The sequence below is a fragment of the Polyodon spathula genome, chromosome 6 (genome assembly GCF_017654505.1).
Source record: "Polyodon spathula isolate WHYD16114869_AA chromosome 6, ASM1765450v1, whole genome shotgun sequence".
Taxonomy (NCBI): domain Eukaryota; kingdom Metazoa; phylum Chordata; class Actinopteri; order Acipenseriformes; family Polyodontidae; genus Polyodon; species Polyodon spathula.
In genome coordinates this window covers 34,935,850-34,949,027 of record NC_054539.1, presented here as the reverse complement: position 1 = coordinate 34,949,027, position 13,178 = coordinate 34,935,850, and the positions used below count along the sequence as shown (strand labels likewise).

Sequence of the window (13,178 nt, the reverse complement as noted above, 5' to 3'; positions counted from 1 at the left end):
TTGGGAGCGGGAGTGTTGATATTGGTATGAACGTTCAGTTAACAACAAATTAGGAAAGCGAGTCAATGGTTAACTGCATAGCTTTGCTGTTTTAATTGGCCATGATTATTTCACAGGCGCTACAATGAGGGAAACTACAATGCTTATATTTACATTTGCTTGGCTGGGGAAGTTGGCGGGTGGCGGACAGCGGGGTGGTGATATAATAGGTAAAAATAGCACTGTTTTTATATTGGTGACATTTGTTCAGAGAGAATAGTTGGCGGTATGCGAGGGTGGTGTTATAAAGAAGGGCGGTATAACGCTGGACAAGTGTATTTCGAAAGATGAATGCAACCAGCTGAGAATTCTCTGGACTGCGTAAGATTTTTCTAGTCATGACTCATCATCATTCTGACATTCTGATCTTGATTTCTGAAAAATGTGGTTTCCTGTCAGTGCAACGCTCAATGTGGTCCCTACTAGCGCAAGGAAGTACAGTTCCTCTCGATATACTGGCTGATGACAGTAATGCTACTTGTGGTCCCCACTGGACAAAAAAAAAGAACGTTCATTTATGAGAATCATATATGCTGAAGGAAAGCCAGTATATTTGGTAAAACAAATACATTAATAAATATTGAAATACATTAATAAATAAATCAGTACATAGACATTTCTTTATCGACATGGACATGTATTTATTTTTCACTATCAGGTATAAAAACACTGACATTTAAGAAACATAAAGTTTAGAAACGAGGAGAGGCCATTCAGCCCATCTTGCTGGTTTGGTTGTTAGTAGCTTATTGATCCCAGAATCTCATCAAGCAGCTTCTTGAAGGATCAACAACATTACTGGGGAGTTGATTCCAGACCCTCACAATTCTCTGTGTAAAAAAGTGCCTCCTATTTTCTGTTCTGAATGCCCCTTTGTCTAATCTCCATTTGTGACCCCTGGTCTTTGTATCTTCAGGTCGAAAAAGTCCCTTGGGTCGACACTGTCAATACCTTTTAGAATTTTGAATGCTTGAATTAGGTCGCCGTGTAGTCTTCTTTGTTCAAGACTGAACAGATTCAACTCTTTTAGCCTGTCAGCATATGACATGCCTTTTAAACCCGCAATAATTCTGGTCGCTCTTCTTTGCACTCTTTCTAGAGCAGCAATATCTTTTTTATAGCGAGGTGACCAGAACTGCACACAATATTCAAGATGAGGTCTTACTAATGCATTGTACAGTTTTAACATTACTTCCCTTGATTTAAATTCAACACTTTTCACAATGTATCCGAGTATCTTGTTAGCCTTTTTTATAGCTTCCCCACATTGCCTAGATGAAGACATTTCTGAGTCAACAAAAACTCCTAGGTCTTTTTCATAGATTCCTTCTCCAATTTCAATATCTCCCATATGATATTTATAATGTACATTTTTATTTCCTGCGTGCAGTACCTTACACTTTTCTCTATTAAATGTCATTTGCCATGTGTCTGCCCAGTTCTGAATCTTGTCTAGATCATTTTGAATGACCTTTGCTGCTGCAACAGTGTTTGCCACTCCTCCTACTTTTGTGTCGTCTGCAAATTTAACAAGTTTGCTTACTATACCAGAATCTAAATCATTAATGTAGATTAGGAATAGCAGAGGACCTAATACTGATCCCTGTGGTACACCACTGGTTACCACACTCCATTCTGAGGTTTTTCCTCTAATCAGTACTTTCTGTTTTCTACATGTTAACCACTCCCTAATCCATGTACATGTGTTTCCTTGAATCCCAACTGCGTTCAGTTTGAGAATTAATCTTTTGTGCGGGACTTTGTCAAAAGCTTTCTGGAAATCTAAATAAACCATGTCATATGCTTTGCAATTATCCATTATCGATGTTGCATCCTCAAAAAAATCAAGCAAGTTAGTTAGGCACGATCTCCCTTTCCTAAAACCATGTTGACTGTCTCCCAGTACCCTGTTACCATATAGATAATTTTCCATTTTGGCTCTTATTATAGTTTCCATAAGTTTGCATATAATAGAAGTCAGGCTTACTGGTCTGTAGTTACCTGGTTCAGTTTTGTTTCCCTTTTTGTGGATCGGTATTACGTTTGCAATTTTCCAGTCTGTCGGTACCACCCCTGTGTCAAGAGACTGCTGCATGATCTTTGTTAGCGGTTTGTAAATAAGTTCTTTCATTTCTTTGAGTACTATTGGGAGGATCTCATCCAGCCCAGGGGATTTGTTTATTTTAATACTGTATGAAATGAAAATAAATATTCAACAGTTCTTGTTCAATTGTATATTAGTGAAGATGTTTGTACATAAAAGGTCATCATGCTTTCATATAGTTTTACTTTAAAATTTAAAATATATATATACCGTAACGACCCAGACAATTGCTTTGTCACAGGATTTGTTGTCTGTTCAGTTTGTCTTGTCCGTCTTTTACATTACATGTATTGTAAGGTGAACGGGTCATGTCGTTGTTTAGCATGGGATGGGGGAGTGAGTGAATGAGAATGCGAGTGAATGAGTGGGGAGAATGTGTGTTGCGGTTTTCAGGGGATGCAGAGCATGGATCTGACTGGTTGATGAAACAGACAGTGGACGGAAACAATGGGAGGTTATATAATAAGGGGGTGCATGAGCCTTGGGACTGGAGGCTGGAGAAAGTCCAGCGCTGAACTTGAATGAGAAACTGTGGGTGCGACTGAATGAGCATGTGAGCTGTGAACGGAGAGAATATGCAGTGAAAGTGCCAAGACTAAAACGTAGGGTTATTATTTTGGTGCCGTGAATTCTGGCTCCTCTGTAGTTTCAAATAAAACAAACATTTTGAGAATTCAACACTGTCTCCGAGTACTACTTCCTAAACATGACACCGTTACAATACCAGTCCTCAAGTCCACCCCAAAAAAAGTGCTGGAACGCTCTATATCATTTCAACAACAGTTACAAATGAACTAAGAATAACACACAGTAGAAGCCAGTTAATCTGAACAGCTGAGGAACATAGCAATGGTTTGTATTAATGACCGTTTACATGTTTACAAAAACAGCAAAACACTTACATATATTGCATGCTAAAGGTTTAATTTAAAATTAATATTTTTCTGATAGGCCCAGTATATAACATCACTCTGGAAAGCACAATGACATTTTATTTTATTTACTTATTTATTACAGAGGCTTGTGAGGGCCTGGAACCAACTCCCCAGTAATGTTGTTGAAGCTGACACCCTGGGATCCTTCAAGAAACCGCTTGATGAGATTCTGGGATCAATACGCTACTAACAACCAAACAAGCAATATGGGCCGACTGGCCTCCTCTCGTCTGTCAACTTTCTTATGACAGTGGTAATGAAGCGTTATATACAAGTATATTAAATGCAAAACTGATTCAAACAAGTGAAGCACTGTTTTTCATTTGTATGCACATACATATAAAACTGGCATCGTTAAAAATTGAAGATTATATAACATGGCTAGGCAAAGACCTGCATACAGCTCCCAACAATTACTAGGCACGAAAACCCCCGACCCGGCACAAGCAGATAACTAAGAACCTGAATTCGAAGCATATGTGGAAGCGACTAAGTGTAAATCAGAGTCAGCATATACTTGGATAGAAACAAAAGCCATATCCCTCTTCCCACCGTATATAATGAGTAAAACTTAAATACATTAATGTTATGTTTAACATTTGCTTTTGTAATTTCTAAACATTATGTACATACAGTGCAATTAGAAAGTCACACCCCCTTTCATAATGTTCACCTTTTGTTGCCTTATAGCCTGCAATTAAAATGCTTTTTTTTTTTCATTGATCTACACATCCTACCCCACAACACAAGTGTCCACCCCCTTTGTAATAGCAATCCCAAATTAGCTCAGGTGTAACCAATCACCTTCAAAATCACACACCAAGTTAAGTGGCCACCACTTGTGTTAAATTGTAGTATGTCACATGATTTCAGGATGAATTCAGCAGTTCCTGTAGGTTCCCTCTGCTGGGTAGTGCATTTCAAAGCAAAGACTCAACCTTGAGCACCAAGGTGCTTGCAAAAGAACTCGGGGACAAAGTTGTTGAAAGGAACAGATCAGGGGATGGGTATAAAAAAAAATATCAAAGGCCTTGAATATCCCTTGGAGCACGGTCAAGACAATTATTAAGAAGTGGAAGGTGTATGGTACCACCAAGACCCTGCCTAGATCAGGCCATCTCTCCAAACTGGATGACCGAGACTGATCAAAGAGACTACCAAGAGGCCAATGGCAACTTTGCAAGAGCTACAGGCTTTTATGGCCAAGACTGGTCAAAGTGTGCATATTAAAAAAATATATCCCAAGCACTGCACAAATCTTGCCTGCATGGTAGGGTGTCAAGAAGGAAGCTATTACTCAAGAAAGCCCACCCTGAATCCCATTTAAGTATGCAAAAAAAACACTCAGGAGAGTCTGTAGCTATATGGCAAAAGGTTTTGTGTTCTGACAAAACTGAAATGGAACTTTTTGGCCTAAATGCAATGAGTTATGTTTGACGCAAACCAAACAACGCTCACCCAAAGAACACCATACCTACTGTGAAGCACAGTGCTGGCAGCATCATGTTATGGGCAGGGACTGGGGGACTTGTCACAATAGAAGGGAAAATGAATGGAGCAAAGTACAGAGAAGTCCTTGAGGAAAACCTGCTGCCCTCTGCAAGAAAGTTGAAACTGGGACGGAAGTTCTCCTTTCAGCATGACAATGACCCAAAGCACACAGCCAAAGCTACATTGGAGTGGCTAAGGAACAAAAAGGTAAATGTCCTTGAGTGGCCCAGTCAGAGCACCGACCTAAATCCAATCGAAACTTTGTGGCATGACATGGATTGCTGTCCATCAATGCTCCCCAAGGAACCTGACAGAGCTTGAACAGTTTTGTAAAGAATGGTCAAATATTGCCAAATCTAGGTGTGCAAAGTTGGTAGAGACCTATCCCATGTAATTGCTGCCAAAGGTGCTTCCACCAAGTATTAAATTATAATTATTTTCTCAATAATAACTTTTTTCCCCTTAACATGGTGTGTAGATAAGTGGGGAAAAAAATGCTGTTCTGGTGCGTTCTGCCAGTACTTGAGCACTGTACAATACACTAAATGAACAGATCAAGCTTATTATTATAGCTTGCAAAATCAGATAAATGTTTTCAATACAAATCAGGATAATACATTATCATTATTATTTACAAAATATCGTTCGTCTCGTTACTTGTTAAAAACTATAACTTTACTGCTATGCTACTTGCAAATGTTGTAAAATAGAAGGACAAACTTTCTGGTACAAAAGCTTGCACATTGGAGGCATGTCTTGGGTTTGATTGCTGCACAGGGTTTATATTGCAAACTATAAAATAATAATAATAATAATAATAATAATAATAATAATAATAATAATAATAATAATGTGTACAAACACATTTTAATGTGAAAAATGTTTTGCTGATGTGAATGATATATAAATAAAAAGCAGGATTTGAACCCTAATTAGTCATATTTTCACTCCAACTACATAACCGCATGCTACACAGATTCACATCATAACCCTTTCAACAGACTAAGCTACCATTTACATTTACCCTATCCAAACAACAATACATTGTCTCAGTATAGGTTGAACAATTATGCTATTCCCATAATGTGTGTGTGTTATTATCAGTAATGTGTTAGAACAGTTAATTGCTTCAGCATTTCACATCGTTTATCAAGTCACTTCTCCAACTGCGTTTGAAACGCAATTTTACCAGACATAACATGAAAGTTGTAGTGTTATGTTTTGTTGGATTTGATGTAAACACCAACTGTTACAATCGATCACTGATTCTTCCATGGCATTAATTTGTGCGTCACAAAGTTCTGAATTGCACACAAATCCGACATGGAACAGCCCTCCAAACCAATTAGGTCAGTCGCACAGTAAGTACAAATAATTATATGTTTTTACTTTGCTGCATTCCAATCTGATATTGCAATGTCATTTTATGCAACATTTTGTTAAACACACTTCAACATTGAGGGACAGTGCTTAATGAAAGGGGCTTTATACCAGGAGCCCGGTTTAAATCCCAGCTCAGCCACTAACTCACGGTGTGTATTCCTGATGAGCAAGTCTTGTAACCTTCTTGTGCTCCGTCCTTCGTATGAGACGCAAAACACAGGTCCTATTGTAAGTGACTCTGCAGCTGCAGTTGTTAATGCATCGTTCACCCACCCTAATCTCAATAAGTCTCTTTGGACAAAAGCGTATGGTAAATGACTAATTACTATTCTATTAAAACAAACCAAAGTTTTTTCAATTACATATTATTTATTCATATTATTATTATTATTATTATTATTATTATTATTATTAATAATAATAATAATAATTTGTTTAAAAGACACCCTTATCCATCATTACTGATGAGGTGCCAATAAAGACTCAACATCTCACTTCTGGGGAATTTGCTACAGCTTCCATCTGTGCATCAGAATCCACCTTTTGTGCCACCTACTCAAGAGGAACTGCACAAACTGACTGGCTCTATGGGATCTGTTGAAAGTGTTCACATATAATGAACTCACAATTAATATATGCCAGAAGCAGGACTGGGTTTATGCCAATCTGCTTAACTGTGTCAGACTTGGAGCCACCAACAAAACTGAACATATTTCGTTGAGTAAACAACTGGTATCAATCAAGGGAGGAGATATTTACAGCTGCAAAAAAGAAATTATCCAACACATGAAACATTTAGATGACAAAGATGGAAGTTCAACCTGCCTCATGCCTGCAGCATCATCTTGTGGTGATACTTGACTGCATTTCTTCCCACCAGGAATATGTGCTGAAAAAACTGATATAAGGCTGACTGCAGTCGTAGAGCTGGACTGCAAACTAGCATACGAGTGAAAATAGGCTGCAAGATGATGCTTTGAAAAAATAATCACACTGCCACTGGTCTCATCAATGGTGCAATAGGAAAACTTCAAGCTGTTTCCTATTATCTAGAAAAACCCATGATGGTGAAAACCATAACCATCCATTTTAGAAATGGACACACATCCTTTGAACACTCAAAGTCAAAGTCTGAAGTCATAGACAGGGCCTACATTGTTTGTGAGCAGTTTCCAGTCATTGATGCACACAGAGTCACCATTCATAAATGCCAGGGCATGATACTCAAAACAGTGATGATGGACTTTTTCTCCTGTGGCCAAAGTTTTGTAGCACTTTCTAGAGTTACTTCCTTAAGTGGTGCCCACCTATAAACTTTGACCCCACCTACATTAAAGCACTTCCATTTGCAGTTGCAGACTACAGCAGGCTGAAAAGTCTTTACTGCCCTGAGTTGATAAGGAGGTAAAGTGCACCACACTCATACAGCGCTCTTTTAGCGTCATGAACGCGATTCTCTGGATTTAGTGCTTGCAGCTCCCACAATCGCACTGGAACGATCACTCCACAGGAACATAAACATATAGAGCAACGCTTCGCAAAGTGGGGGTCCCGGCAAGGTTTCTAATTTACTTTCACTATACAACTTCTTATGCTTATATTCAACATAAATATAATCTGCATACAAATCATTAGCAGTAATTATGTAAACAATGTATTGTTTTATCACCAGTCATGGGGAGTCCCTTGCTGAAGGCGTTACTATGGTAACCACAGCTTGATGAGGCACCTGCTGGATTTACAGCAGTTAGAATTTGTGTGATTTTAATTTGTTCAATAATGGCTTTAGCTGAATCTGATATTATATGCGACCTGAGGAAATAGGAAAAGGTTAAATATTTTTTAATGGAGTAAAACTATCCAGTTCTTGCTATGACATGACAAGCTGCCTTGTTCGTTTTGAATGAATGATTTTGTGATATTGTATTTGTGTCTTTATAGCGAATGTTCCACGCTGGTGTCACATACTGACTTGTAGAACTAAATAATACATGGTTAAGGTTCTGATTTGCCAATTGATTATTAACACTTGTATCCATAATTCTGTAAATTGGGTGTTGTTTACAGTGCTAATGTTTTTTAATTGAAGTCCCACCACCCATAATCACAATGCACCCACATAGTCCATTAATCCTCATGAGGGCTCTCCTGCAAATGCATGTCTGCGATCAGCTGCAGTCCTGTTGTCCGCGCAAAGGACCCTTAACTCAAAAACCTGGGCTGGCTGTAGTGTGAGAGAATGTTTGTAGAATTTGGGGTCGTGGGTTCACTGCGTTCATTTGGGTCGCTAATCAAAAAGTTTTAAACATTTTTTTTTTTTTTTTTTTTTTTTTTTTTTTTTTTTACAAATCGAGCTGGGCACTTAATTGGGAACCACTTGATTTCACTAGACATCGTAAAGCCACATACATTGTGGGGCAAGCTGGGTCTCCTTACCGTTTGTAGATTCCCAGTTGCAGGATATGTATGACGACCAGGGAGCAGCGCTTTCTTTCACCATCCACGCTAAACCAATAGAAACTCAGCAGCTGGACAGCACAGGCTGGTAAGGTGAGGGTAAGGGTCAGTCCCGCCCACAACTGATGCCCAATAACAAAATAGTGTAGGATGCTATATGTCACTGTTAAAAGACATGAGAAAACAGGAACAGAATTAACACTTAAGAAGTTACGATTAGCCTGGGAAAAGTCCAAAGACACTGTCAGTATTAATGGCTGCACTCGACTAAATACTAAATACACAAGCCAAGCTATTTTTATTTCCATTGTACTTCATGTGCTAAACAGTGCTAAAAACTCAAAATCCTATTGCTGTAAATAGTAGCAATAGCATGCCTGCTTTGATAACTGAGTGATGCAGCTAGAAGGTTTTGAAGGTAGCTAAAAACTACTTCTAGGAAATTACACACGTCTGCCAAAAAAGGGTTGCTTTCCTTCCGATGTAACACTGCTGAATTATGGACAATATAGGAAACAGACAGAGTAAAATGGAATGATTGATTAGTATCCCTAATTCCACCACCAGGCACTGTAGCAGTGCATAAGAAAACACACCATCGCACCATGGTGCAATACAGCCTGCCCATATTAATGGTTCTTTTGAGCATGATCCTCCCCTGTGTACCCCAAATCAGAAAGAATGCGAGGGCAGGGAGGGGTGGTAAATTCTCCTTCATAGCAAAAAAGGCGGTAAACTAGCAGACTGCAGCACCATGTAGATAGTTACTTATATTCTGTACAACTCAAATGTCTCACTATCTTTCATACAAACACATACGTATTCTTTTCCGCTACCGGTCTCAGTACTTTAGCATTAAAATAATGCATATGAACCAATTCAGTGTTTTTTTGTTTGTTTGTTTTTTAAGTTTTCATTTAAGTCAATATAAATTAACAGCAGACTCACGCGCGGCTCTTTCTGCAAACAGGATAATTGCCGACCAACCGTATAGGAGCATTTCGGAACCACCAACACAGCACCTCTCGCGCTGCGTACCTGCCATCGTTAAATGATAACTGATTTTTTCTATAGTGTTGGCTACTAATATCTCGTAATCTTTTTTTTTATCTATCTATGCGGACACGCATCCATCCTCTGCAGCACTCCTCCTAAATTACCACCGCAGTCTAAGTTAGTTCCGACACGGTAATGCGCAGTCTCTCATTCCAGTAGTTTTTTTTTTTTTTCATTCACTGCTCATACTGTCATGCGCAGTCTTTCCAGACCCCCCTACATACTTGGGTCTACGGAAACGCTTAAGGGACATGGTGTGAATTAAAACAAATAAGTGAGTGTCTCGTGCACATGGGTTAGTGCTTAATAATATTACAGTGCTTAATAATACTACAGTGGTAATCCAGGATCAGTGAGAGAAAAAAACATAAAATAGTACAAGGTTATGGCTAAGGGGTTATGGCTAAGGTTAGGGTTAGGGTACGGTTAGGTACAGTTTGCCTTCCTGCTATCAGAACTTAATGACAAGGTATTTTTCTTTTTTTGTTTCTCTCACTGATCCTAGATAATTACTTGGGGGAACCATCTGCCCGGAGCACTACATTCTACCAAACAGAAAATAGAGCATTTTTAGAATCGTGCAGAAACCTGTTTTCAGCAAAAGCTGATCAGGCATGGATGTAAGCTTAAAAAGTTAACGCATTTAAACAATTGCCAGGTGGTGCAGCGGGCTAAGGCGGTATGCTCCTTCAGGGACGTCATGTTGCAATTTCAACCCCGGCATTTTTTTTTTTCTGCGATATGTGCTGTTTTAAAACATAAAGACATTGTTTAATAAATGGTGTGGATATCAAACTGCTTGTGTTCCCTGGTTTATTCTGATGTTGACCAACATGTGGAATCACATGATTGGTAGATGTCCAGTTATTTAGCTTTTCTGTTTGAATAGTTGCTACACACGCTTTAAAAAGTAAACGGAAGACGAGGAGGAAGAATAATTTACCTTAGTTTGACCACTTTTATCTCATTGTGTATAAGAGGTATTTACATTTTTCACATTTGATGTAAGAACGTTTCTGACTTTTAGTACTGGTACAGATGGTAATTCTAAGTGATTTAGTTTTGCTACTGCAACATGGTGAAAACAGCAAAACTCTTGAAGCTGTATAGAGACTCACGCTAGTTTTTTCTAACTTGTTCCTCTCAATCAGTAGCGCGTGCTACAGTATGTAGATTAGTCCACCAAAAGCGTTTATGCCTGCTTTTGGTAAAAAAAAAAAAAAAAAAAAAAAAATCACCAAAAAAATAAATGCAGTTGGTACAGTAACTTTGCTGTTTGTATCTTCAATAAAACAACTGAAATGTTTGTTTGTTACCGATTTTTTTTTTTAAAACAAGTATGTTGAAGTTTTACACTCTGTGTTTACTTTATGTGGAAATGTAATGTCTGCATCTTTAAATATGTTAAAATGCTTTAAACTGAAAAACTAAAGTAAAATTGAAATGTTTATTGAAAATTGTGAGACATGCAGCAGCTTTATCCTGTTATCTGTTGTATGTCGTCAGCTATGAACTTTAACCCACAATGAAAGGACTGAATAATGGGGTTCCTTTAATCCCCATTATGTACATACTTTAATGGGTATTTATCCCTCAAATTCATCGTTTAATAGTGAGTTTCAGAGGTTTATTAAGGGTCTTCCCAGTCATCATTGGGCCGGAACGGTTTGACATGTCACTAATTATTCCCTAGGATTTAAATTTCTTGACAGCTGCAATGCAGAATGAATGGTTTAAACACTTTTAATAATCACCTTGTGTTCCGTCTGTGGCAGTATATATATATATATAGTATATATCATATATTATATATATATATTATATTATTATATATATATATATATAAGGAATGATATTGCCTCAATAAACCCCTTGAAGTATGCATGTAAATTAAGGGAAAAAAATAAAAAAGTAAAGTATGATTGAGGCCAATTGAGAAAGTAAGAAAGCAATTAATGTAATGTTAGTGCTTAATACAGAAGTGGTCTGCCTGCACCGAATGTAGTTCCTCGTTTAACACTAGAACTGCCGGGTTTATGCTACTAATTGCCAGCAGTATTTTGACGGGTAACAGCTTCGATATAAAAATGAAACGCAAACTATCAGATACAACTGAAAATATTTATTTATGAACACCATATCTAACATTTGCAGAAACACTGTATTTAAATGAAAAAATAAACGTAAAAAAATAAAAACTATAATAAAACAAACATTTCAAAAAAGGATATTATGTAAACAGATGTAAAACTGCTATATGTACATACACAATTGTAAAAACAAAGTAATTATTTACAAAAATAACATAAAAGGCTTAAAAAAAAAAGAAAACTAATAAAATAAACATTTTAAAAGAAACTATTGTGTAACCAGCTGTAAACTGGTTATATGTAGGCCTACACACAGAACTGTAAAATCGAAATCATTACTTTTAAAAAAGGAAATAACTCTGTTCACATTGTGTAACAGGAATGCACACTCAAGGAAACGCTAGTTTACCTACCATAAACCTGGTTCCCTGAAAGCGAAGATGGCCACCAAACATTGTTATGGGAAACATGTACCAGAACCGTTGCGACGAAGAAAAGAAAGGCTCCATATGAGGGACATTAAGTCCTGCCTGACCAAGGTCAGTGGTGTGAGCGTGCAACCTCGAGGACGCGCCCACAGAGGGTAATGCGGGATCTACCACATTCAGGTGGTAGAACCTGGCAAAGGTATGCAGGGTAGCCCAGCTAGCCGCATCACAAATTTCTGCCATGGAGGCTCCTCAGAAGAGGGCCCATGATGTAGCCACTCCTCTTGTGGAATGTGAGGCTATCCACCTAGGTGGGGGTAAGCCAGCACTATTATATGCAGTCGAGACTGTGTCCGCAATCCAATGCGTCAGCAGCTGCTTGGAGAGGGGCTGTCCCATGGTCCGTGTTCCATGGCTGACGAAGAGCTGGTCAGACTGATGCAGCGCTCTTGTCCTATCCACGTAGCATCACAATGCCCGAACTGGGCAGAGAAGGTTCAACTCTCTATCCTCGTCCATTGCAAACGGAGGAGGATGGAAGGACTCCAGTTCAACAGACTGATTCACGTGGATGGCTGTAACCACCTTGGGGTGAAAAGCAGGGTTTGCACTCAGTGGCACTCTGCTACCATCATCCCAAATATGCATACAGGAGCTATGCACAGACAGCGCCTGCAGCTCACTAACCTGCTTTGCGGAGGTGATAGCCAAGAGGAAGGCTGTCTACATGGACAGGTGCTTCAACTCAATGGAATATATAGGCTTAAACAGGGCCTGCTTGAGAGCCTCCAGTACAATCTCAAGGCTCCACTCGGGGAGAGTGGTCCTCCTATTAGAGAAATATTGGAGAAATTGGGTAGCAAAAAAATGTGCGCCCGGGGACACAGAGTCAACGTGTAAACCTTCAGTGTGGAAGGTGATCTACCAGCCTCAAGCAGATCTTGTAGAAACTGCAAGATGGCGGGCATGGGACAGGAGATTGGATCATGACCGTTTCCACTTACAGGCATACAGTGACTTAGTTGAATGCGCCCTAGCATTCTACAACGTACCCATGACCACGTCTGAAAGCACTAAGGCTGACCAGCGGTCCCTTTCAGGGGCCAGACCTATAGCTGGAGCTTGTCCGGCTCCGGGTGCCAAAGTGTGCCTCTCGACAGACTGAGAGGATCCCAGCAAAGCGGGATTTCCCAGG

General features: G+C 39.0%; 1 protein-coding gene across 1 annotated transcript in view; it reads right to left on the bottom strand.

Moving 5' to 3' along the window:
- Positions 1 to 9,632, bottom strand: part of xkr5a (XK related 5a) — a 70,702-nt gene extending 61,070 nt beyond the window's left edge. The window contains exons 1-2 of the mRNA XM_041252783.1: positions 9,358 to 9,632; positions 8,389 to 8,572 (exon numbers count right to left, since the gene is read on the bottom strand). Of these exons, the coding sequence (XP_041108717.1) occupies positions 8,389 to 8,572; positions 9,358 to 9,454 (281 nt within the window). The 5' untranslated portion in view covers positions 9,455 to 9,632. The remainder of the gene's footprint in view (positions 1 to 8,388; positions 8,573 to 9,357) is intronic.
- Positions 9,633 to 13,178: the final 3,546 nt, after the last annotated feature.